Below are 27,119 nucleotides of genomic sequence, written 5' to 3'. Positions count from 1 at the left end.
TACAGACCCAAATTCCCACGGGGCAAATTCCTCCCGATCAGAGGAATTCCACCATTGCCGGAGGCACGAACCCGGAAGTCCGGTGCCTTCACAGTATCAATAGGCAGGATGTTCCAAAGTGTAGGTGCTGCCACATCAAAAGATCGATTTCTTCCAATTGTGCAGTGGGTATTATGGGGCATCTGTAACAGTGCCGGTTTTGCAGTTTGAAGTGGTCGACTGGGCATATATGGGGTAAGGCCACCTCTCAGGTAAACTGGTCCTACGTTGTTAAGGGACCTTACTTGGATACAACCCAGAGGGAGGGGGCAAGTGGGGGGGGGTCCTGTGCCAATTTCTTTTCTTTAATCGTGTATTTTTTTTTAAAAAACAAACAAACCATAAACTGGCATGGGGGGGACCCACAATCCTGTACTCTCATTTTTATTTGCTTGCACAAGCTCAGCTGCAATCCAAAGGAGCTTTGATCTTAATTATATTTCCTCTGCCAAACAAAGTATGACATTAAAGGAATGTGGGAGGGGGGAGAAACCCCTTTGTAGCATCTAGCTATTCCTCTTCTCACCCAAGATTATTGTCATCAGGTGGATTTTGATGCCTAATGAGATGGCAAAGCCACAGCCCCTCTTTTTTTCTCCCTCTGGAGGCCGATTATAGGGGAGGGCCGCTAATGTTTTTGAGCCAGTGGGCACCAGTAAAATTGCAGTCTATTGTTTCTAACCACACAGAGATCTAGATTTGTTGTTGTTGTTGTTTAGTTGTTTAGTCATGTCCGACTCTTCATGACCCCATGGACCAGAGCACGCCAGGCACTCCTGTCTTCTACTGCCTCCCGCAGTTTGGTCAAACTTATGCTGGTAGCTTCGAGTACACTATCCAACCATCTCGTCCTCTGTTGTCCCCTTCTCCTTGTGCATGTTTTCCAACATCAGGGTCTATTCCCTCCCTGCGAGAAGTGAGGTTACAGGGAACCAGGCAGAGGGCCTTCTTGGTAGTGGCACCAACCCTGTGGAACGCCCTCCCATCAGATGTCAAGGAAATAAACAACTATCTAACTTTTAAAAGACATCTGAAGGCACCTGTATTTAGGGAAATTTTTAATGTTTTATTATGTTTTTAATATTATGTTGGGAGCCGGCCAGAGTGGCTGGGGAAACCCACCTGGATGGGCGGGTATAAATAATAAATTATTATTATTATTATTATTATTATTATTATTATTATTATTATTATTATTAACGTCTTTTGGTTGGAGGAAAGCTTCACAAAATTCAGATGAATGCAAATATCAAAGAACAGCTGTCTTTCAGTTCAACCTAAAATGCACATTTTGATTCAGCTTTTGAGCCAAAGAATCTATGGCGTACTTTGAAGGAATGTGTGAGCTATAGGTTATCTGCATTGCGTTATTAGTCCGAGGAGTGGAAAGCCATTCAATTTGCTGAAAAGGTGGATTGAATAAAATCCTTAAGTGCCCCTTGGCCGGCCTGCCTCTGATATTTTTTACTGAATTGTATTTCTGGGATATTGTGAGTCTGGGAGCATCTCTGGGGATGTTTGGGGGTGGGGGGCAGGGCTAACTTCCCTCCAGCCACCTCTCAGGGAGATGCTGAGTCCCCTGCGGCCATTCTGGTGGCAGGATGGCTGGTCAGATGGACAGGTGATTGACAGATCCCAGACTCCCCGGGGAACAGCGGGTGGAAGGAACGAGTTGCTAAATAATTCAGGCAGCGCTCCTGCCTCCCTTGCCGTCCCTTTTGTTAACAAACATCATCATCCCTTCCGGAAGAAAACCAAACCTAAGCATGTAAGCGAGGAGACAAAGGAGAGATGTATATTACCATCTGCCAAATTAGACTATCTGTAACCCTTGTTTTGCACTGGGAAGGGCAGTCCCAGGGAGAGAGGAGGGGGGAGAGACTCCTTTTCATGGTGGCACCAACCAAGGTAATTGGGTGGGGGAGCCAAAACATCAAGGAACCAATCTGTATATGTGGAATCCTATGCAAAGCCCTGCTTTATCAAATCAGAGAATCGTAGAGTTGGAAGGGAGAATCATCTAGTCCAATCCCCTGCAGTGCAGGGATATGTAGCAATGGCCCATCTAGTTCCTAGGTGTCCTGCTAAACATCAGAATTTTTCCAGGAAGCCCGCAAAGAACTATTGAAGGGAATAAGCCTCCCCTTGCTGTTTTGCCATCCGGCACTGAAAGCTAGACTGCCTTTCAGCATGGAGGTTCTGCTTCACCAACGGAGCTTGCAGCCTTTGCATTCCGATCCTCCATCCATTTGTCAAAGATGCTGCAGTCGCATCCTGAACCTTCAGTTCTTCAGGGGGCTGGGCTGGAGGACTTCTGAAGACCCCTTCCAGCTTGACAATTCTTTTCGAAGTTGTGAAGTGTGGGTAGGGCTGTAGCCCAGTGGTAGAGAATCTGCCTTGGATGCGGAAGTTTCCAGGTTCAATCCTCAGCACCTCCAGGTAAGACTGAGAAAGAATCCTGCTTGAAACCTGGGAGAACCGCTGCCAGTCAGTGCAGCCAGTACTGAGCTAGAAGGACCCAATGACCCGACTCAGCATGAGGCAGCTCCTATGATTTGTCAAAATCTTTTTGACTAACAAGCCTTTCCTCTGGTTAAAAAGGCAGGTGAGGCAAATCAATGTTCTTCGATCGCTCAGTGGCCCCTTAATGCATCAACCTCTTTCCAGCCAGACCCTGGCAAGGTGTGTGTGTGTGTGTGTAGAGAGAGAAATATTTTGCTTTCCCTTAAATTAGCTTCTGGAGAAGAAAAGCCCATGTCCGCCACTGCTAAAGAAAGCCAAGTCCCTTCCTTGGCTTCTGAGGACGGGAGGAAACCACATTCATCAGTGATTAACTAGGTTTCCCATTGAATAAGCCGCGGTGCCCTGCCCGGTCGTGCCCCAGGTGTCTGCCTTGCTAATCGGCTTATCGAGAGAGAGCAGCGCTCTCTGGATGGGTCTGGCTTGTGCTTTGATGCTAATGCAGGCAAGTGGAGCGTTATCAGGCGTCCCGGATTCCACCTTGGCCGGCTGCTGCGGGAGACGCTGCCTCCTGTTTTGCCTCGCTGCCAGCCTCATGTTTCGCCAGTTAGAAGAAATCGCCTTCTGGAAAAATAAGATGGGCCTTCCCTTTCTCTCCCCCCCCCCATCCTTTAAAAACTAGAACCAGTGGAAGAACATAAGGAGAGTCTGCTGGATCAGGCCCACCTAGCCCTGCCGAAAGCCCTGTGGGGAAAAGGGGACATCCTGCTTTTTCATGGCCATTTTGGGTGTTGCTATCTCTCACACTCACATCCTGCACTCTCATCACACACAAAAACACACACACTCGTTTTTGGGTGCCACGCAGTATCTTTCCCTGAAAAAAGTGCTTTTGGGGGGGAATGAGAGTAAGGCGCGGGTTAAGTGACTCGCCTGGAAGAACATTCCAGAAGATCCTGGTTTGGGGCCTGAAGGAACCTCAAGAGACAACTGCAGGGTGGCCTTTGGTCTGATCTTGCAGAACTCTTTTGATGTTCTCACTAGAATCAAGAGAATGGTTTGCAGCACACTGCAGCCTCACATCACATCAGGGGCATTTCAGATGGCCGGCGGATGGCCATCACGTCACCCAAGTCCTCTGTTCCCCAGTGGCTGCTCCTGGGGGAAATGGCTCGCTCGTGCTTACATGGCAGAAGGAAAAGCTAGAGTCATAAGATTGGTGGGAGCATCGGGGCACAGCGAGTCCCCTCCGCCAGGCCCAAAGCAGATGCTTGACTTTTAAAACAGGGAATTCTGAAGCTGTTTCCCCCTAAAGCTGCTGGTGCTTGGACAAATGGGTCAGTTAAGAAAGAGAAAGTCGGAGATCACGATAATTGCTGCATTTTAGATGCTTTTCTTGCTCGCTCGATTGAAACTGCTTGAGGGGCACTGCAGATGGTGGTGGAGGGGGAGGATAAATGGGTTGGCTTAATTAGATTTATGGCTCATCCTGTTTCCAAAGACTGGGGGCAGATGTCATCACCCTTGTATTCAAAACAAGGGTTGGATCACTCCCCACACCCTCCATATTGTATCAAGGAGAAATGGCTATGCTTGGATCCAAGCCGGAGTCCTTGAGGTAACTCTCCAGTAAGAACATAAGAAGAGGCCTCCTGGATCAAGCCAATGGACCATCTAATCCGGCATCCTGTTCTCACAGGGCCAAACTAGATGTCCCAAAGGGAAGTTATCAAGGAGGACCTGAGCACAAGAGCTCTTGTGGTTTCCAGCAACCACCATTCACAAGCATTGCTGCTTCCAACTGTGGGGGCAGAGCAGAGCCATCGTGGCTAGTAGTCCTCTCCATTGAATTTGTCTAATCTTCTTTTGAAGCCATCAAGGTTGGTGGCCACCACTTCCTCCCTTGGGAGGGGGTTCCATAGTTTAACTCTGCGCTGTGTGAAGAAGGATTTTCTTCTTCATCTTTCCTGAATCTTCCAACATCCAGCTTCATTGGATGTCCACGAGTTCTAGCGTTAGGAGAGGGAGGGGAAATTGTTTCTTTCTAAACTTTCTCCATGCCCTCCATAATGTTATAAGCCGCTATCATGTCACTTCTTTCTCGTCTTTCCTCTAAACTCCAGCATCCCAAAGGCTGTAGCCTTTCCACATAGGGGAGTGCTCCGCATCTGGTCTTTAAGCTGCAATCATGGACACTCTTGGGAGAAAACCTCCTTGATCTCTCTGGGACTTCTAATAAATAAGCGTTGATTGCTTGGATTTGGGATTTTGCTAGATTCACGCCCTTGCTGTCTGGAAGAGCTGTCCAAGGTGCTGAAAAGCTCTTGTGCAGAGGTGGAGAACTTTGGGTCTGTGGGTGAATGAGGCCCTCCAGGCTTCTCTGTCTGGCCCTCAGAACTCTCTCCAGGCCATGCTCTTCACAAGCTCTGCTTCACACCCATGAGTGTTTCTGCCCAGCTGGAATGTGTCCCTGAATTCTGACAATGCCTTGTTTTGCCTGGATGAAGGATGGAGAGGGGTATCTCGGCATCTCTAGAAACTAGCTTACCATAGAACAGTGAAATTTGCATTAGTTGATCCACCCATTTTTGCCTTGGGTTCTATCAGCCACTGATATGTGGCCCTCGGAAGGTTCCACAGAAGGCAATGCGGCCCTTGGGCTGAGAAAGGTTCTAGTGAGAACATCAGAAGAGCTCTGCAGGACCAGACCAAAGGCCACCCTTCTTCACACAGTTGTCTCCTGAGGTTCCTTCTCCTCATCATGGCTAATGTTCTTGCCCCAGATCACCTGTTCCTGTCACCTGTAGATCACCTGCCATCACAGCTTTCCACCTGTGCAGCTTAAAAATCAAACCATGTGGACAAAAGAGCAGTGCTTTGTGAGACCTGACAATCAACTGATCTTTGGTGCCTGCAAAGTGCAGGCTTTTGCAGACACCAACAATCATCTGATTGCTGACATCCTGCAACCCTAGCCTGAATGGACAGCAGATTCTATCTATCTATCTATCTATCTATCTATCTATCTATCTATCTATCTATCATCTATCACATTTATAACCCACCTTTCCTCCAAGGAGCTCAAGGTGGTGCCTATGGGGTTCTCCTCTCCTCCTGGTTCGTCTTACAACAACCCTATGAGTTAGGTTAGGCTGAGGGACAGTGACTGGCCCAAGAACACCTAGCAAGTGTCATCATGACCAAGTGGGAATTTGAACCCTGGTCTCCCAGGTCCTCATCCATCACTAAAACCACACTGGTTCTCGGTCAGGGGTGTCAACTTGAATAAAATATTGAGGGGCCCAGGTAAGCCCAATGCTTCATAATCAATCACAAGACACATTGTTCACACACCATTTGAATGGCAGTGCCCATCAACTTGGGGGGGGGCGGCATTCCCTTCAAAAAAAATATTTTTTTTGGGGGGGGGGAGCAAATGGACATTGGCCCTTAGGAGGCTCCTATAATCTCAGAGATTTGGGAGGCACCCACCCAAGTAACCAGTTCATTCGAATGCACTCGCGTTATGACTTTTTTTCCATTCAGCATAGCACATTCTGAATCTGAGGGGTGATGCTGGAGGTGGGGGAAATTCTCCTTGAGGGGGTGATGACGCTGGGGAAATTTGGAGACCAGAGACTTAATTTGACCCACCTCTGAAAATCCCCATTGCCAACCCCCATCTTTTTGGATGGGGCAGAGAGACAAGGCAGCTCTTACTCTCTCCAGAATGGTGTCTTTCAAGGGCTTATGCTCTCCTAGGATTATAGTTGGCGAATCTGCTAGGGCTGAGCCTCTGAGCTTGTGTGTGTGTGTGTGTGTGTGTGAAACAGCTATTTATAATAGGATTGTTCTTTGCTCCATCTCTCTACACCCCCCTCCCGTCGCCCGGCACCACATCCATGCCTCCTGTGTAATGCACCAGCTTTTATTAGCTATTAGTCCTATTACTCATGTCTGTGACTTTATTTCATCCCGCCTCTTTCCCTCGCATTGTACTTGGCTTGCCTATAAAATGCCCCTGACTGAGATTCTGAAAAGGAGAAAAGGGGTCAGAAAGCCCAAAGTGGGCACCGTGGGGAGTAGGGGCAGCGAAGCCCATTAGCGGTGCTGTTTTCCAGGATCCCTCCCACAAGTCTGCCAGAAATTCAGATTATTTTTAAAACGGTGGCTGTGGATCGGAGGGAGGCTAATTATTTTTCCCAGCCCATGGTTTCTTTCTTCTTCTTCTTAAAAAAAATAAAAATAAAAACCAGGTCGGCCTTTAGGTCAGGCCCCATCTCATCTCATTTTGGTTCCTTAGTCAAGAGATGAAAGTGACAGGGAGTCTGGCTGCACCACGAGATAGACAGATCCATCAGTATGCTTAGGCATTTCTCCAGTCTTAAACATCTCGTGGAAATTCATCAGCATCCATTCACATTTCCCTTAATATACATGTTCATACACAGTCTTGCCTAACATATACAATAAAGGTATGTAACGCATTTCCTCTGAAGGCAGTTCTGTACAGTGGTACCTCGGGTTACAGGTGCTTCAGGTTACAGACGCTTCAGGTTACAGACCCCGCTAACCCAGAAATAGTACCTCAGGTTAAGAACTTTACTTCAGGATGAGAACAGAAATCGCGTGGCGGCAGCAGGAGGCCCCATTAGCTAAAGTGGTACCTCAGGTTAAGACCAGTTTCAGGTTAAAAACAGACCTCCAGAACGAATTAAGTTCTTAACCTGAGGTGCCACTGTATAGTATTTTGTTATTATGATCACCATAGTCATTATTTATTGTGTTTCTTAGAGATTTTGTTTCTTAGAGACCTTCTTAGAGACCTTCGTTGAAGGTGCTGAGATTTCTTAGGAGACCCCTGTATTCCCCTCACAGAGCTGCCATTCCCAAAGAAGTTTAACAGTCATTCTCTTTTCCCAGGGAATTATGGGAATTGTAGTTCCATGAGAGGAACAGGCAGTGCTTTTTTCTGGGGGGACGCAGGGGTATGCATACCCCCAAACATTTTGTGAATCTAAGTTTGGCCTCATTGAGGGGCAGTATTTCAATATGAACAGGAAAATAAGAGTACCCCTAAACATTTTTTAAAGAAAAAAAGCACTGGAAATAGGAGGCTCATAACTCTCAGCACCCTTAATGAGCTCCAGCTTGCAGAATCCTTTGGGGGAAGCCATGACTGTTCAAAGTGGTATCACAGAGCTTTCAGTGTACGGTGTGAATGTGGCCTACGTCTACTCTGGGAAGGATTAACACAAGAAATGACTTTGAGGGCACAATCTTACGCCCAATTGCCACACACACACACACAGGCTGAAGTGGAAGGTGAGAGGGTGGGTATGTTAATGTGCCATCAGGCCTGGATTGGGCGTGATGTCATCATGTGACATTGGTGGGGCTGGCGTGGGAGTCAATGGGATTCTGGGCCAGCTCAGTCTCTCCCACCATCAACCACCAGAATGTCTTATTTGGGGCTCCCTATTGGTGGGGATCCTGCAGGTGGGTACTTCTACCTGCCCCTGAGCTGGCATTTTGATGTTGGCATCAGAGGCAAGGGACGAATTCAAGCTAGCACCAAGAAGACTGCTCCATCTAGAAGAAATTATTGTTGAATGGAATGATCTACCTTCTCCCCCCACAACACATTGTCTGTGGGTTCTCCTGATCTCTCCCAAGCCAATTTAGGGGGTGTCAGGGCAAAGAAGAGGAGGGAAGCTGTGTTGCTCTATCAGGTCCTTGTGTGGGCTTCCACTGGTGCAAGCAGTTAACTTAATCTGGCCTGCTGGTCAGCTGGAGTAGGTGAGAAACATCTCCACACAATCTGCCATGCCTGGTGCAAATTGTGGTTTGGACTGCACCTCCAAATCTCTCCCTTGACTTTTCACAATTTGCCAGGTGGTTTTGGGCAGGTGCGCATGGGAATATATTTAGGTTCCTCCTTTCTCGTCCTCTCACAGGCTTTGAAGCATCAAGCAGAGGGGATCCCAGTTCCCGGAGGAAATGTGTTCTTGAGGAGAGAAGGCCTGGAGCCTCCCCAGTGACATCCACCTAAGGGGAATGCATCCCATCTTTTGAGAGGTAAGCTTCTGGGATGACGGGACAAGGGTATTGCTCCAGGGATGTGGAGTGTATCTCTGTGCTAGGAAGAGGATTGGTTTGCAAGTATAAAAAACCAATGACAGCAACAGTGTGTTGCTTGACTTCTGAATGCTTCTTTCTATAGAAAATGCACAACCGAAGCTGGGTTGGGTGGAAATCTTTCTGTTTGACACTGGCGGAAGCTCAAACCGTGACTGCATTGCAGGCAAAACAGGGACCTGTTGCTTTTATCTAGGCAGCATGGGAAATTTCACTCTTCCCACCTAGAAACAGTACAAAGGTAAATATGGTGTCTGTTGCTCCACCCTTTTTCCCCTGCTAGCTCCTCCCACCACTGACATGTGGGCCTCAGAAGTTCGCCCAGAGGGAAATGTGACCCTCAGGGTGAAAAAGGTTCCTCACCCCGGTGTACTGTTGAAGTGAATTAGGTAGGCTCACATGAAAGAGGTTAACATCTGGTTACCGCAGCAGCCATTTTCTCTGAGATTCGCCACAGCCCAGAGCTTCAGAAACAGAATATCAGCTGGAACATCTGAAGTGTGGGGGGCATATCAGTGCCTTTGCCCCTCCCTAGTAAATCTTGTATGTTTTGCTTCCTTTTAAAAATTATTTTAAGCCACTTTGGGGGCTCCAGTTGGTATATACAGCTTAAAAAGTAAAGGTAAAGGACCCCTGACAGTTACGTCCACTCAAAGACGACTCTGGGGTTGTGGTGCACATCTCACTTTACAGGCTGAAGGAGCTGGTGTTTGTCCGCAGACTGTTTTCCGGGTCATGTGGCCAGCATGACTAAACCGCTGCAATGGGACACCATGGCGGAAACCAGAGCGCACGGAAACACAGATTACCCTCCCACCCTCCCACCGCAGTGGTACCTATTTATCTACTTGCACTGGTGTGCTTTCGAACTGCTAGGTTGGCAGAAGCTGGGACTGAGCCTCCGACCTTCTGATCGGCAAGCCCAAGACTCAGTGGTTTAGACCACAGTGCCACCCGCATCTCAGCTTAGAAATGCTCTAAATAAATGAGGGAGTCTGTAAGTAGTCCTGTCAAGAGTGCTACAAAGTGCAACACAAAGCGGTTGTGAGGTTGACCTGTAATTGTGTGAGTGAAGGGAAACGCTCCTAGGGCCCAATGATGCACAGTCTACAATAACGCTGGCCACTGCCTGCCTGCTAGCTGGACTCTACTGGCTCAGAATATTCTAGGGTGCCAAAGAATGTTCACAAACATTCCAACTTCTGAGTGACATTGAAGATTAAGTCGGCTCCCGTGAGGGAAATGGGAAAGCAAGTTGGGCTGAGGGAGGAAAAGAAAAGAACTCAGAGCATCAGGGAATGTTCACAAACATTCCGACGGTCGAATGACTATTTCAGGATGTCAGAAATCAGGGAAATGGAAGGTCAGTTGGGCCGAGAGAGAAAAACAAGCAAATTCTCAGAGCTTTGAGGTGTGGGCTTTGGGAGCAGAAGCAAAGGATTAGAGGCTTTGAGGAGTCAGGAATGAAAGACAGGTGATGAAAACACGCATTGGATAAGGGGGGCCGTATCCTCTTGTCTGCAGAGGGAGCTATAGTGGTGGGTGTGTGGTGGAGCTGTGGGGCTGCCCTCCTTACTTGGCTGCTGCTGCTGGGGTTGGACATGGCAGTGGGGAGATCAGGGCTGCTTTAGAGCTGCCCCACCATAATCCCAGAGCCGTCTAGGTAGGCTGCAGTGATGCCAGTGCTGGGACAGCTCCAAAGCTCTGCACCAGCACACTGGCCACTACCGAAAGATAGGTTCAGCAGTCACAACAACAGCGACAACTGGGTATGTGGCTTCAGGTCTCTCTCTTTTTAAATAAACCAATTAAAAATAACAAGGACCCAAAATGTGCTAAAGAAGGTTGGCCACCGGGCAGGGTTCCAAGCTGTCTTCCTCCTGCTCCTCCACCTCGAAGGTGGATCCCCGGTGGAAGACAGCCAGGATGTTTTTTCTCGGGACGTTGAGCGGAATGCAGCCAAAGCCAAACGCCCCATAGTGGGGGTCAGGTAAAGTTGCCCCACACTGGACCCAGTTCTGCTGGCCTGGCTCCCAGTAATGGATCGCGCTGGAATAGCGGTCGTTACTGTCGCCCCCGAAGACATACACCCTCTTCCTCCAGCAGACGACGCCCGGGTAAGAGATGGCAATGGGGAGGAGAGGGATAGAGAGTTCTTGGTTCACCGTGCCATCGCTCAGCAAGCAGACGCAACGGCCGGTGAAGTACCGGGAGCCTTCCTGGTTGCCCTCCCCGGAAAGCCCCCCGACCACAAATATGCAGTCGCCCAAGGTGACAGCGCTGGCCTCGTAGAATTCAAAGGCCATGGGGACCTGGGACCAGGCGCCGGATTTGATGTCGTAAACCAGGAACCCCTTGTGAGGGACGGGGAGTTCGGCGTCATCCCTTTCCCCGCCGACGAGGTACAGTTTGCTCTTGAGTGTCACAGAGGTGAAATATGTCAAGGCAAAGGGGAGGCTGGAGATGTCTGTCCACTCCTCGCGCTCCAAGTCATAGCTCTCGGCGCACACGAGAGTCCCGGTGCTGTCCCAGCCGCCGGCAGCGTACAGCCTTTTGTGGCATAGGAGGAAGGCATGCCATGCCCGGGCTGTGGTCATGGGAGGCAGCTTGGACCAGTGGCCCCCAAGAGTGTCGTATACCAGGAGGCTATTGGAGTAGGAGCCATCTAAATGCTGCCCGCCGGTGATGTAGAGCTTGTGGCCCAGAGAGACGCAGCTAGGCGAGGTCAGCGATTTCAGGTCGGGAAGCTGCTCCCACTGCTCGGTGGACGGGTCGAAGAAGTGGACGTGAGAGTCCAGCTCCTCATCCCCCAGGCTCATCTTGCTCCATTTGGGGAGCCCCACGCACACAACGCCCTTGTGGTACATGCCTTGCCGTAGGCCTCTGCTGGCCCACAGCCGTTCAGGGACGCTGAGTTCCTCCCACGGCAGTCGGACGCACTCATAAAACTCTTCTGTCTCGGCCCGGACCTCAGCCAGTTCCTCAGGGCTCAGGAGAGAGAGGCGGATGTGGTCCATCAGGGCCGCGTGCTTCAGGAGGCGCTCGTCAGGGTTGTGGTACACCCAGCGGCGCATGGCCCTGTAGATGGTCAGTTCGGAGTCCACCTCCAGGCTGTCCGAGGCAATTATGCTGACCAGGACGCTGAAGTCGAGGGCAAGGAAGGCTGTGAGCTCAATGAGGTGCTCGAAATGGAAGGCAACGTAGCGCGAGGCCGGGCGGAGGAGAGGCCGGTGGTTGTGGGAATACGCCAGCACGTAAAGACCCAAGCAGTTCTCCATGGAAATCCTCTCCATGAGGAATCTGCAAGGAGCAGAGGAGGAAAGACTTTTCTCATATACAGCATGGCAGAGAGAAAACAGGTAGACTGGGACATGCTTTCCCCCCTCTTTCGTAATATCAGAACTTACAATATTAGAACATAGCAGAGCAATTGAAAGTGCTGCTTTTGACCTGCAAAGCCTTATTCCTCTTGGACTGCCTTTATCCATATGAACTAACCTGAACCCTGCAACCATTATTTGAGGCCCTTCTTCATGTGCCCCTTCCATGAGATGGTGGCAACAGAAGAACAGCGCCTTTTCAGTGGTGGCTTCCTATTTGCGGAATGCTCTCTCCAGGGAGGTGCCATCATTACATATCTTCAGGGGCCAGACAAAAACCTTCCTTTTTAAACAGACCTTTGGTCTTTAACCCCTTAGATGGGATGTTTTAATGTATCCCACCCCCTAGTCTTACGTATGGTTTTTGTTGTAAGTCATTTTTGTAAGACACGTTGATTTGCCATGGCAAAAAATAAGTAGACTGAAGAGAACAGGCTGGTTCTGAACTGGCTGTGCAACCCCACAGGGATGTGTCTTTAGATCAGGAATGGCAAAGTTGTGGCCTTCCAGCTCTCTGGACTCCATCAGTGGTCAGGAGTGATGGGGAATTGTAGTCTGGAAACATGTGAAGGGCCACAGTTTCCCCTTCCCTGCTTTTGATGCACTGACTTACCCCTTCCTTATTACCTGGTGATGATTTCCAACGCGGACATGATTTGAAGCCTGCTGGCTGCTGTGAACAGCTCTTCTACGTCTTCAGAGAGGAGCAGAAGCTCCCCTGTATAGATGTAATCCAGGAGCCTCTGGAGGCAGGAGGCGGTCAAATCCATCAGCACAATTTCGCCCTCCCGGGATTCCTTGAAGGTGCTGGTGAACATTCGCTGGAAGTAGAGGCTGATGGAAGCCAAGAGTGTTCTGTAGGGGAAGAGGAGAGATGCGCTAGGATGCATCACACAGAGAGAAGAGGCAATAGAGAAGATGCTTTGCACCTGGGCTGATTCTACCACTAGAAAGAGCAAGGCAGTTGCATCAGGGGTGGTGGTGGCAGGGATTGACAGCAAGGATTTGAAGGGCAGGGCCATTTGTGTCATGTGTCCTCCCCTCTGGTCCTGACCTAGCCAGCCACTAAGGATGCTGTCCCATCAGATGTATGAGAGTAAGAAGCTTCAACTTCCGGTCTGGTTAGCTTTCATACATGCACTGGGGTGAAGAAGAAGAGTTTGGATTTGATATCCCGCCATTCACTCCCTTTTAAGGAGTCTCAAAGCGGCTAACATTCTCCTTTCCCTTCCTCCCCCACAACAACCACTCTGTGAGATGAGTGGGGATGAGAGACTTCAAAGATGTGTGACTGGCCCAAGGTCACCCAGCAGCTGCATGTGGAGGAGCGGAGACGCGAACCCGGTTCCCCAGATAACGAGACTACTGCTCTTAACCACTACACCACACTGGCTCTCTGGCACCATACTGGCACCATACTGGGTGGAGGGATCCTGCCTGCTTCAGGCAGCAAAATGTCTTGAGCAGGCATGCAGACCATCTGGGCCAAATCCCCAGCATCTGTGGTTAAAAGTAGCTTAAGGAGCAGAGTGAGGAAAGAGGCTGATGTGCAGCTGCCTGCCAGTACGCCACCAGCCAGATGGAAGAGCGATCTGGCTCTGTTTCTAAGGAGGTTCTGCATACTAGGGCAGCACAGCGCAACCTCGCTTCTGTGGACATCACTTAGGATAAGGCAGCTCTCAGCAAGAAGGGCTGTAGCTCAGTGGTGGAGCAACTGCTTTACATGCAAAAGGTCCCAGATTCAATAGCCAACTCCCTGTCCGAAATCTCAGAGAGCCACTGCCAGTCAGTGTAGGCAATAGAAGGACATAAGAAGATGAGAAGAACCTGCTGGATCAGGCCCATCTAGTCAAGCATCCTGTGTTCACAGTGGCCAAGCAGATGCCTGTAGGAAACCTGCAAGCAGGACCCAAGCATGAGAACTCCCAGCCCTATGGCTTCCAGCATTTAGCATTTCTGACTCTGACTGTGGAGTCAGGGCATAGCCATTGTGGCTTGTGGACATCAATAGCCCACTCCTCCTCCATGCATTTGTCCAGTCCTCTGTTAAGCTATCCAAATAGGTGGCCATCACTGCCTCCTGCGGCAGGTAGTTCCATAGTTCCATAACAATGAGCTGGATTGATCAATGATCTGACACAGCATAGGGCAGCCTCCAATTTTCTGACCCCGCCTTGATGGAGGTCAAATCCGCTTTCTGTGTGTCTCAGCCAAAGTAACTTTGCACTTCTTCTCCTAGAATGCCTCAGCATATACTCCTACAGTCATACCTCGGGTTACGGATGCCTCAGGTTGCATTTTTTCAGGTCGCGGACCGCCAAAAGTACCAGAACGGGTTACTTCTGGGTTTTGGCGGTCGCGCATCTGCAGAAACGCTAAATCTTGCTTTGCACATGTGCAGAAGCACCGAATCGCAACACATGCGTGCGCAGACGCACCACTGCGGGTTGCGGACGCTGTGGGTTGCAAACGTGCATCCCACACGGATCACGTTCGCAACCCGAGCGTCCACTGTACTTGATAAATGGCCCCTGTCTTTTCCTCAAAGTCACTCCTGAGATGCCCCACCCCAGCAGAGCGTGGATTGGAGTACTGCTGGCTACTTACCTGTGGCAAGGGAACTTTCTTCCCTCAGCCACCAGGGTGACATCACAGAGCAGTTGCGTCTGGTACAGCTGCCTGATACCTGCAGGGGTGAGAGGATGACATGAGGGGGTTAAAGGAAGCTGGTGAGCAGGTTTTGCTTCAACACACCAGGTGATAGTGCAAGTACATTAAAATGTTAAGCATGAGGTTGCCGGATCAGGCCACACTGCAATAAATAGCATAAAATGAAGAGGACAACAGAGCGCCACATAAAATTTGCATGTGCTAATTAATGCACCCAGCCCTTTCTAAAAGCAGGATTGAATTCCCCACGCATCAGCTGATGTGTGGGGAACTCAAACCAGCTTGTTCGCTGTCTCCCCTGACACCAACTGTGACGGGTGGGAAGAAGCACCTGCCTGCCTATCGCCTGACATCATTGTGATGTCAGGTGACTGAGAGGCAGCGGTCTCGCCCACCTGTCAAAGTTGCTGGAGAGGGGATGGGATTGTGAGAGTTGAAGATCTGAATCACTGGAGGAAAAAGGTTCCCCTTCTCTGCCCTAGAACATAAGAAGCAATGAAAAAAGAACAGAATGTTTCAAGGGAAAGGTACAGCGTTCCTTTCCTTTATAGTTGGACACCTATAGGAAGCTACAAAATGTTTAAAATTAGGAGGGAAGGATTTTGGCAAACTTGCTTTCCCAGCGAGCATTGATAGTGGGGATGCTCCAGCACAGGACTCCTGCAGCCAACCCTGTTCTGCTTGCTTGTTGTGCAAAATCGAACACACAGGGATAGGGAAAGTCCCTGCCAAGCCTTTAATTTATTTACTACTTATTTTGTAACATTTATAAACCACTTGATTGTATTTTTAAAAAAACACTTCTTAAAGTGGTTTTTAGAAAAGATGAAACCATAACATTACCAATAAGAAAAAAGAACAACAACAATTGAAGACTTCCAACAAATTAAAAATAACAACAGGTTAAAACAGATTAAAACTGGGATCAACTTTCTAAGCAAGTGGACAGTCTTGCCTAAGCAAAAATGTATTTACTGTAGCAGGCGGCCAAAAGAGTACTGAAAAGAGCAATCTATGCTTCTTGAAAAGAAACTGTCACAAATCTTCCAGCATTCAGCTTCGCTCCATGTCCTTGAGTTCTACCATTTTCAGAAAGGGATACAGACTTTTCTCTATCCACTTTCTGGGGTGCAGGGAAAGAGGCACCCGTGAGGGTCCAGTTCTGGGAGCCCTGGTGCTGCAAGATCCGATTCAGGGGCCTCCTGCTGGCAGCCAGCTTCAGGTTTGGCGAACCCTCCAGTTGGCAGCATTGAGGAGCATAGGAGCCAACTCCTAGGGGCCAAGGGGGGTTCAGCCCCTCCAATAAAATATTTGAATGGCCGCCACCCCCAAAAGTTGATGGCCATTGCCGTTCAAATGGTTTGTGTGACCGTGTCATGTGATTGGTTATGTGGGACGGGGCTCCCCCCCCAATACTTTATTCAAGTTGGCACCCCTGTTAGGAAGCCGCTCTGGCTCCTTAGCCTGCAACTCTGTAGCTTCTGACTCAGTGTCCCAGCCACAACTGGACTCCAGGGTCGTCACACTTACCCTGCTTGATGATGTGTTTCAAAGACAGTAGTTCGCTTTGGGGGTCATCTGACCCCAGTTCTTTCTCCCTTGGAGCCTCTGAAGTCTTAGCCATTGGGGATGTCTGGCGAGTAAAGCTGTTATCCCCATGAACAAAGATACAGAATGTTAAGTCCTTAATGTTGGGGTTCTTCAAAGGGGTGAATTCATTTCAACCTGTTCACACAGACCTAAAACTGCAACCTTTAAAACACAGGATCATAGAGTTGGATGGGACCTCAAAGGTTCTTCCTCTTGTTGTTCTGCTACTAATTATAATTGCATTTTTTATTTTTTTATTGATTTTAACATATAAATTATAAAATGCACCACAAAACTTATCACTTATACAATCTTTTTAGACTTCCATCAGCACCTCTGATGATCCACCTTTTTAACCACTTCTTATGCATTTCTTAACTTTATATTGCCTTTACATCTCTTAACAAATTATCCTTCCCCTTCTCCATTTTTGCAATACTTCCAATAATACTCCTCACAAAACTTCTTGCAAACCTACAAACGTCGTCTGATCTTCACAAATACTTTTCAAGTAGTCCGTAAATTTACTCCAGTCTTCCGTGAATTTCCGGTCCTGCCGGTTTCGAATCCTTCCTGTTAGTTTATCTAATTCTGCATAGTCCATTAACTTCATTCTCCATTCTTCAATCGTCGGTAATTCTTCTTGCTTCCATTTTTGGGCCAGTAATATTCTTGCTGCTGTTATTGCATATAAAAAGAGCTTACATTCCTTTCTATTTATATCACTCCCCACAATGCCGAGTAGAAATGCTTCTGGTTTCTTTATGAATGTACATTTCAACATTTTTTTCATCTCATTATATATCATCTCCCAGAAGCATTTCACCTTTTTACATTCCCACCACATGTGATAAAATGTTCCCTCTTTTTCCTTACATTTCCAATAATAATTGCATTTATTGGTCATCTTTCCCCCCGAAGAAGCTCAAAGAAGCTGACATGGTCCTTCCACCCCTCCTCATTGAATTGCCACAACAACCCTTTGAGCTAGGCTAGTCTTGAGAGGCCGTGACTGGCCCAAGGTCGCCCAATGAGCTTCATGTTCAAGTGGAGGGATTTGAATCTTGGTCTCCCAGGTCGTAGTCTGACACTCTCATCACTACACCACACGGGCTCTCTAGGAAGCTGCCTTATATCGACCAGACCACTGGTCCATTTAGCTTAGTATTGTCTGCACTGACTGGCAGCAGCTCACTATGGTTTCAGCCCTAACCAGAGTTTCCAGGGATTCAGCCTGAGTTCATCTGATGCAGATAAGGTGCTCTACCACTAAGCTATGGGTCATTTCCCTAAGAATTAATCAAGATTTCGGTGCTCATGGTTCTGATGTAAATAGGAATGCAGGAAACTTCCTTATGCTGAGTCAAGTTTTGGTCTCTCTAGCTCAGTATTGTCTAGAGAGCCAGCATGGTTTAGTGGTTAAGAGCGGTGGACTCGTAATCTGGGGAACCGGGTTCGCTTCCCCGCTCCTCCGCATGCAGCTGCTGGGTGACCTTGGGCCAGTCACACTTCTCTGAAGCCTCTCAGCCCCACTCACCTCACAGAGTGTTTGTTGTGGGGGAGGAAGGGAAAGGAGACTCCTTAAGGGGAGTGAAAGGTGGGATATCAAGTCTAAACTCCTCCTCCTCCTCCTCCTCTTCTTCTTCTCCTCCTCCTCCTCCTCCTCCTCCTCCTCCTCCTCCTCAGTGGTAATGGCCCTCTAGGGTTTCAGGCAGGGGAACATTTCTGACCTGACCTGGAGATATACCTGGGATTGAACCCTGGGACCCTCTGCATGAAAAGCAGATCCCCTAACCACTAAGCCATGTGGACCTTCTCATATTGAGCCAGATCCAATTAATCTAACTCTTCAACATTTTCATTCATTCATACACACACACACACAGAGAGAGAGAGAGACATGTATCTATGGGCTGTGTTTTCAGCACCACTACACAAAGCAAAATAATAATGAAGTCAAGTTAAACCCAAGCAGCTGCATTGCTCTTGTTTAAAAAGCATAAAACAATCCAGAATCAGACAGCATTATTAACACATTTTCTAAGAGGTTTTTTTTTTTTTTTAAAAAAAGAAGATAGTCCCTGTCCATAAATATGCAATCCAGAGAAAAGGACAGGAAAGAGGAAATTAAGCTGAGGAGAGCCTTCACACTGAGAGGCAGTCTACCTTTATACTGCCCTTATCACCCCTATTTCAAGATGGGGAAGCTGTGAGCCTGCAGGTGTCATTGGACTCCTCTCAGCAGCCCTGATAATTGAGCTTGCTGGCTGGGGATGGCATTGGTAGGAGTAAGAAACATCAGAGCTTCTTCTTCTTCTTCTTCTTCTTCTTCTTCTTCTTCTTCTTCTTCTTCGCTGAGGTTGGATGGCCATCAGCCAGGGATTACTTAGTTGCGCTTCCTGCATTGCATAGGGTTCGAATAGATGACCCTTGGGGTCCCTGTCAACTCTACAATTCTATGAGTCTATGATTATAATCGATTTATTGATTTCCCACCTTTAACCATAAGGCCCCGGGGGGGGGGGGGGTTGCAGCATTAAAACACAGTGTTAGAAACAATTCGAAACAACTTAAAACCATACAAACAAGGCGGGTCCTAAAAAACATACGGTACATCTCAAGTGTCAAACGATCAGGGCAAAGAAGTACAATGTCAGCATTCTCCAAAAACTGTATATAAGGAAGGTGTCCAGAAGCACCTCTGTGGGGAGGGAGTTCCACATCATAGGGGCCACCACAGAGAAGGCCCTCTCCCCTTGGGCCACCCCTCGCTGAGGGTGGAGGAAATTTGTCTATAGGGAAGGAGGTAACCTTTCAGATATTTCAAGTGTTCCCCACTGACCCCTCCCCCCCAAATGGTTTCTTAAGCTGAATTAAGTATTTGTATAGTAGGATTAGAAAAAATAATCATATTGTGCTATCAACATACATGATACATCACAAAGCAATGCCAAAAACTGGCAGGGTCCTTCACTCCTAGGAGCCTAAAATTTGTGCTTTAATTGGCAACTGAGGAGGGAGCAACTGAGGAGGGAAGGGAGAGAAGGTAAGAAAGAGGTGGTCAAATGCAGACAGACTGTAGGCAACGAGGACCACCATACCTGGGCCAGGGGGAGGAGTCAACAAGCCCATGGGGGAGAGAGGTAGACAGGTGAGCTGAGGAGAGCTACCTCACAGGAGTGATGAGGAAGCATCATCTCAGTTGCCCTGGTAACCAGGATTCAGAGGGCTGGGGACACATTGGCCTGGTTGCCATGGTGACAAGGGCACAGATACCTTCTACCTTTAGGCCTAGCAGAAGTGAGAGCCTTGGGTGATACCCACACTGCACAATATCTCTTCCCAGAGCAACAGTTCCCAGCTCCTCGTGGGAGGAACCATGTGCTTTAAATGTGTGTTAAAGGGTGTGGATGTGACCTTTAAGGACCTCAAGTGAGTTGTGAACATCGTCCAAAAGGAAGCAGGCAGTCAAAATCTATTTTAGGGCTGTGGGGGACAGACATTGAGCAACTTTAGCCTACAGCAAATGAAACAGGAGTATAGCATCTAGATCAAGGGAAGTAATAGTGCCACTGTATTCTGCTCTGGTCAGACCTCACCTGGAGTACTGTGTCCAGTTCTGGGCACCACAGTTCAAGAAGGACACTGACAAACTGGAACGTGTCCAGAGGAGGGCAACCAAAATGGTCAAAGGCCTGGAAACGATGCCTTATGAGGAACGACTAAGGGAGCTGGGCATGTTTAGCCTGGAGAAGAGGAGGTTAAGGGGTGATATGATAGCCATGTTCAAATATATAAAAGGATGTCATATAGAGGAGGGAGAAAGGTTGTTTTCTGCTGCTCCAGAGAAGCGGACACGGAGCAATGGATCCAAACTACAAGAAAGAAGATTCCACCTAAACATTAGGAAGAACTTCCTGACAGTAAGAGCTGTTCGACAGTGGAATTTGCTGCCAAGAAGTGTGGTGGAGTCTCCTACTTTGGAGGTCTTTAAGCAGAGGCTTGACAACCATATGTCAGGAGTGCTCTGATTGTGTTTCCTGCTTGGCAGGGGGTTGACTCGATGGCCCTTGTGGTCTCTTCCAACTCTATGATTCTATGATTCTATGATTCTATGAAACACATTAAGCTCCCTCGCTCCTCACCAACCAGTACATTAGGCAATTTACCTGGGTTTGTAGAAACAACAGGTGGAAGTGTAAACCATTGCATCTTCTAGGATCACTTGGAAGAGCCAGTGTGGTGTAATAGTTAGAGTTTTGGGTTTTTGACCCTCCTGCCATGAAGCTCACTGGGTGACTTTGGGACAGCCATTGCCTCTCAATATAGACCAGTGTTTTCCAAACTTACAATAGCTGCAAATCCTTTTTGAGAGTCCAGTCTTTATGGCGTACCCTACTTCTTGTGCGAAGGTGATGGGGGGTAGTTTTAATAATACTATTTTATCTAGAATAAAGTAAAATTTGAAAAAGATGTTGTGTACCTTTTGAAACCCTTTCCTATACCCCCAGGTATGGTTCCCACACTTTGGGAAACAAAGCACTAAGGTGAAATAAAAATGCATACATTCATGCAGATAATGTAGAGAATTTGCATTATATTAGAGGGAATTGCTTGTTAGAGAAAACTGCATGCAACAATTTACGTATCAGGAGAAATTCACACTGAAGGGCTGATGAATTTTCATGAGATCTTGTGTTTTTGTTTTTAAATCACCAACTGATGTGGAGAACTGAATATTGCAAAAATAAATAAAAATGAGAGGCCTAGAGGACCCGAAATTGCCCCTCCTTCCCTGTCAAACATCAAAAGCAAACCAAACACAATGCTGCTTTAAAAAAGAAAAGAAAAAAACATATCATTGTTGGGCACCAAAAATCAATGGGCATCCATTACAAATGTGAGCTGCTGAATGAAGATTCAGTAAATGTGCAAACATTCAGAGAATACCCAGTGAACAGTCAAGGTCAACCTTTGCAGAGGAGAATGCAAGGGGATGGGGATGTGTTACGACTTCTAGAAGAGGGCGTCTGTTTCCAGCACATTTTCAGGCTTGCCTGAGTGAGACGGCTGTTTTCACACAGACGCGGTGCTCCACCTCTCCTCCAGTAATTCCTGCACAATCATTCTTATCTCCTGCCGAATCCACCTCCATTAAGTGGCTGATTGCTTAATTATAAGCCTCTATTCTGCCCTCATTCCCTTCTGTTCCTCGCTAGCAGCCGGCAACCGTCTCTAGTCAATTCCACGGCCAACAGGGTTAGACAGCTGTATTTATATTTCTGCTTGGTGTTTGAGCGCTCCTTCAGAATTAGCTGAAAAGCACTCCCGGGCTGTGTTGTGCCACAAATGCCCACTGCCGGTAATATGCCATCGACGTGGGCGGAATTGCCAATGGAGGCACGAGGCAGTCCCTTGCAAGGGGAGCGAGGAATCTAATTCAGCCTGAAGACCGTATTCCAACTAGAAGGAGGTTGTTGTTGTTGTTTAGTCGTTTAGTCATGTCCGACTCTTCGTGACCCCATGAACCAGAGCACGCCAGGCACTCCTGTCTTCCACTGCCTCCTGAAGTTTGGTCAAACTCATGCTGGTAGCTTCGAGAACACTGCCCAACTATCTCTTCCTCTATCGTCCCCTTCTCCTTGTGCCCTCCATCTTTCCCAACATCAGGGTCTTTTCCAGGGAGTCTTCTCTTCTCATGAGGTGGCCCAAAGCATTGGAGCCTCAGCTTCAGGATCTGTCCTTCCAGTGAGCACTCAGGGCTGATTTCCTTAAGAATGGATCGGTTTGATCTTCTTGCAGTCCGTTGGGACTCTCAAGAGTCTCCCTCTAGCACCATAATTCAAAAGCATCCATTCTTCGGCGATCAGCCTTCTTTATGGTCCAGGCTACTCCAGATATCCCATAGAATTGAAGAGTTGGAAGGGACCCCGAGGAATGCAGGAATCCCAGCTACAGAAGCCCTGACAGATGGCCACCCATCCAACCTCTGGCTAAACACTCCTAACCCTCAGAAAGTTCTTCCTAACTGGCCGCCTCATTTGCCGACTTTGCTGAGTCATGTCACAGGGGTGGATCCTGGCGATGGAGGTTAATTGGGAGGAGGGAGCAGAGGAGACCAGGACAGCTCAGTGTGTCTATGCTGTAATTTGCAACCAGCACCTGCCAGGTTGAAGCTTGCAGCTTCCTTATTAATATTTTTTTAAAATTATTAACCCCAACAAAAGAACGGACTATGCGGAATTGGCAAAATTGACGTACAAACTGCGCGATAAGGACAACTGTGACTTCAAAGAATAATGGGAACCTTTTACAAAGTACTTAAAGAAACAACAAAATGAATTGGATTCCTTGGCAGGTTTTGAATAAACAGACACAAATTTATTTGTTAATATAATAGACGGATAACTCAGAGATTTTTACATTTTTAGAACATGCAGAGAATAATATGTGTTAATAAATCAGAAAGAGAAACTGAGGGAAGTTGTAGGGGGGAGGAGGGTATGTGGGGGAGATGGGAGGGGGAAAATACAATTGATGAAATTCCGTAATTTGTTATGTGAAAATAGTCAATATTTCTTTTTTAAAAAATATTTAAAAAAATTATTATTAAAGGGACTCTCCCTCACGTGGAGATTCCAGCCCTCCCACTGCCACTTGCAGGGGACCAGGCAAACCTGGAGACTATTAGTAGTGTAGTTCTGCATTTGCCTTAGCAGAACAGTCCAGCTATAAAGGCTTCCTGGTTGGGGCTTAGAACTTTGCCTGCACAGTCTCTTCGCCCAGCTGCATTCACACAGCAGTTCATTCCATCTCCCCGGCGATTCCCTACCTGTTTATTTCTGCATTCTTCTTCTTTGGCAACCACTCATAGCTGTGTAAGATTGTCTTCCCTAAACACGGTTTTAACAATGAGTCTGTAAGTGACTGTGGAGGCCAATTCCAGTAATATAGCAGAATATGGCACAAGTTTAGCGCTCGTTTCCACATCACTCCTTCCAGAAACAATCCGTTTGTGAGTAGCATGGAAATGAATGCTAAACCTGGGCTATATTCTGCTACATATTCCTGGAACTGGCTTTTAAGTTGTGTGAAAATGCAAACATGATGCAGACACTCACAGGTACGGAAACAGAATAAACCGCTCGTCGGAAAATAGGACCTTTCTTTACACTGTCAGACCAACTCGAGGACATCCAGTGAAGGCCAGAAGATTCAGGGGACAAACAAAAGAAAGGACTTCTTTGTGCAGCACATACACTAGTTGAACTATGGAACTCACCCCTCCGGGAGACAATGAAGGCAATCAACTTGGATGCCTTTAAAAGAGGACTGGACAAATTCATGGAGGAGAGGGCAGCTGATGGCTACTAGCCATGATAGCTAAGCTCTGCCTCTACAGTCAAAGGCAGCGATGCTTTGGAATACCCATTGCTAGAAACTGCAGGAGGGGAGAATGTGCTTGTGCTCAAATCCTGCTTGTGGGTTTCCCTTTGCAGCATCTGGCAGATTTAGGGTAGCGTGGCTGGTTCCCCAACACTGGGCGTTGAGCCGAGGGGGTGCTGCAGGGTGCCACAACTATGACATAGTGCAGGGGTCAGCAAACTTTTTCAGCAGGGGACTGGTCCACTGTCCCTCAGACCTTGTGGGGGGGGGCAGACTATATTTTGAAAAAATAAATGATGTAAGAGCACCATGAGCCCCGGTGGCTGCTTACCTGTGTCTTGCGAGCGGCCGGGGCTGGCAGCAGAAGCGGCAGGATGATGAGCGGCATGTGAAAGGGCTTCGGAGAGGGGCTGCTTAAAATGGCGGCCGCTCGAGCACTGCTGCTGCTGGCACCAACAAATCCCAGCCCCCTTCCTCCTCTAGGCAGGGCAGGGAGAAGCCAGGAGGAGGGAGGGAGGAGGCGGTGGTAGCTGTGCCGTGTGTGAGAGAGGGAAAGAACGTGGGATCCACGTGGCGATTCCTAGACTGTTCACGGGCCGGATCCAGAAGGCAATTGGGCCTGATCCGGCCCACGGGCCTTAGTTTGCTGACCCATGATGTAGTGCACGCACAGAACAGAAGGTGCTGGATTTTGGCTCTGCTGGAATTTGGAAGGCCAAAGTCCACTCCTGCACCTGTTTGGCCGCTGTGAGAACAGGATGCTGGACTAGATGGGTCATTGGTCTGATCCAGCAAGGCTCTTCCTATGTTCAACAGAATCATTTATCTCAGTATCGTCCACACTGATCAGGAGCGGCTCCCCAGGATGTCAGGCAGCCTTTTCTCCTAGCCTTACCTGGAGATGCCTTGCAAAGCAGATGCTCTATTCCTGAGCTAAGCCCTTCCTTCCTCTTGCCAAAGCCGACCCTGTCAAAAGCTACTGATCTGCAGGGAAGTGGGGGGCGGGGGGGGGAGCTATGGAGCAATGTTCCAGATTAAAAATAGAACCGGGGTGGTGGTAGTTATATTCTCAGATCCTCTTTCCCTTGCAAGCCACACACTGTTTGGGTCACTCCTTTCCCGCCTAATTGGTGTTTTTCGTCGCGTTCAAAGCCGCCAGTCCCTCCGGTGCATACGCTTATTTATTGGGCATTTCTCTTCTCCCGCTCTCGCTCGCTCTCTCCCGCACCCCAGCGCTGCCGCCAATACTTTTGCACGCAGGAAGATGGAGCTGGCAAATTAGCATCTTGATTGTGCAAAAGCAGAAGAGGAGGAAAATGAGGCAACTTGTCTTCTGCAGAGTCCAGAGCGGGGTGTGTGTGTGTGTGTGTGTGTGTGTGTGTGCGTGCGCCATGCGTGAGATACAAGCAATTACGCTGCCCCTAATAAGAGGCTCATCAAACGCCAGGGCAAACTCCCCCCAGGGTATCCCAGCTATTTGCACTTTCAAGCCAGGACTGGCGTTAAATATTCTGATATCTGGACAGGAATCCTGATCAAGGTCTGGGAACTGGGGAGAGAAAACACACACACCCCAGCCTAATTTTCCTCTGATTAGGAGCTGCTCCAATTGCTCAAGTCCTTTAATCAGCAGTGCCATGGCTGGCCACTGTGGTGGGAGACATGCCGCCGATCCAGCCACTACAGTCTGGCTGCAGAATAAGAGTCTGAGCCAGTGGTGAAAGGATGGGGACTAGCAGCCTCAGGACCCAGTAGAACCTCAGTGGAGCCTCAGGTCTCAATGGAGCCCTCAGTGGACCCTAAGGCTTTGGTGGAGCCTCAATGGAACTTCAGGCCTCAATGGAGCCTCAAGTTTCAGTGGAGCCTTGGTGGAGCTTTGGGTCTCAATGGAGCCCTCAGAGGACTGTCAGGATTTGGTGGAGCCTCAATGGAACTTCAGGCCTCAATGGAGCCTTGGTGGATCTCAGGCCTCAATGGGGCTTCAGTAGAACCTCAGGCTCCTCAGTGGTGAAGTTGGGTTATTTTATGCTCCGGGCTGAATGGGCTTGTGAAAGGCAGGGATGAGGAACCTCAGGCCCAAGTGCCACATGTGGTCCTCTAGGTTTTTCTGTCTGGCCCTTGGGACTCCTCATATCACACACCCTTCTTCTCCAGATGTTTCCCTGTTTATTTATTCACATCACCTGTACCTCTCCTTTTAGTCAAAAAGGCTCTCAGAGCGGCTTATGAAAAGCAATCCTTAGTCACTCCCCTGCCCACTGGCTCACAATCGTAAAAAAACGGGACAAGTCACACAAGAAAAAAGGAGGAGGAGGGAGGAGGGGAAAGTGAGCCTCCTGAGAAACTTCGCTGGTCCCTAGCATGCTGCTCTCCCACAGCCTCTGAGTAAGAGAGCAACTGGCCTTTCGCTTAGCTCCTGCTGTGTTTTAGGATGCAGAAATAAGCATGTTTTTTCTTTCTCCCTTTCCTCCATCTCAACAGGGTCTACAGAAGGGCCCACCCCCAAATACACGCCCGGCATTCATGGCTCTCTACAACAACGGTGCCAGGATGCCTTCTCCACAGGAGGCCTCCAACGGCTTCCCCCAGGCGGGGGCCTCGGGCACATGGCACAAGCCAGAGGACGAGGTGAGGCTGGTGGAGGCCGGTTTGGTGAAGAAGGCTCACCGGGAGATCCTGGACCACGAGAGGAAGCGGCGGGTGGAGCTGAAATGCATGGAGTTGCAGGAGATGATGGAGGAGCAAGGGTGAGCTCAGCATTCATTTACTATGCATTTACTGCTGCTGCTACTACTACTATTACCACTACATTTATATCCCATCTTTCCTCCATGGAGCTCAAAGTGGCATGTATAGTTCTCCTCATTTTATCCTCCTAACAGCCCTGTGAGGTAGGGTAGGCTAAGAGTGAACGCTGGGCCCAAGGTCACCCAGTGAGCTTCATGGCTGAATGTGGATTTGAACCCTGGTCTCTACCAGGTCCTTGTCCAGCACTCTAACTATTATGTTACTGCTGGTTGCTATTATTATTATTATTATTATTATTATTATTATTATTATTATTATTCCAATTTTCTATTTATTGACTTAGTTTAGAACATTTGTAAACCTCTTAACATTTTGAAAACCTCTAATATAAAAGCAAACAATATCCTCAAAGCAAAAATACAACCCAAGACTGGTAAAACAGCAGCACAAAAGCATATCATTCTAACTATCGCCGTCAACACCAGTGTTGTGAGATGTGCATCTGAACCCACACTTGCGCACATTCAACACACAGCTCTGAGACGATTGGAATTGTTTTGCTAGAGTCAGGAGGTGCCTCCGTTCTGAATATGGGCTACAGAGGAGGGAGTATAAAACCACCAGCCTCTGCTTGCCCTGTCTCCTTCTGGCTTGCAGTTCCAGGGGAGGCCAAGTGGACACCAGGCCAGCTGGCAAGGACCAGACCCC

The 27,119-nt window shown here is 48.3% G+C and overlaps 2 protein-coding genes across 5 annotated transcripts in view; one reads left to right on the top strand and one right to left on the bottom strand.

The window, feature by feature from the left end:
• The window catches only part of SRRM3 (serine/arginine repetitive matrix 3), a 95,681-nt gene that overhangs the window by 25,078 nt on the left and 43,484 nt on the right, over window positions 1-27,119 (top strand). For all 4 annotated transcript variants that reach the window (XM_082201494.1, XM_082201496.1, XM_082201493.1 and 1 more), the window contains exons 2-3: window positions 8,457-8,577; window positions 26,145-26,410. In XM_082201494.1, the coding sequence (XP_082057620.1) occupies window positions 26,187-26,410 (224 nt within the window). In that variant the 5' untranslated portion in view covers window positions 8,457-8,577; window positions 26,145-26,186. The remainder of the gene's footprint in view (window positions 1-8,456; window positions 8,578-26,144; window positions 26,411-27,119) is intronic.
• Window positions 10,412-19,503, bottom strand: LOC309519768 (kelch-like protein 25). Its single transcript, XM_082200891.1, has 5 exons — window positions 19,379-19,503; window positions 16,218-16,333; window positions 14,625-14,703; window positions 12,645-12,872; window positions 10,412-11,937 (listed from the first exon to the last, which is right to left on the bottom strand). Exons 2-5 carry the CDS (start codon window positions 16,309-16,311, stop codon window positions 10,473-10,475), a joined length of 1,866 nt encoding a protein of 621 aa, XP_082057017.1. The 5' UTR covers window positions 16,312-16,333; window positions 19,379-19,503; the 3' UTR covers window positions 10,412-10,472.

This window comes from Podarcis vaucheri (assembly GCF_965113315.1).
Source record: "Podarcis vaucheri genome assembly, chromosome: 15".
Taxonomy (NCBI): Eukaryota; Metazoa; Chordata; class Lepidosauria; order Squamata; family Lacertidae; genus Podarcis; species Podarcis vaucheri.
The sequence above is the reverse complement of the archived record's forward strand: the minus strand, read 5'-3'. Positions and strand labels throughout refer to the sequence as shown.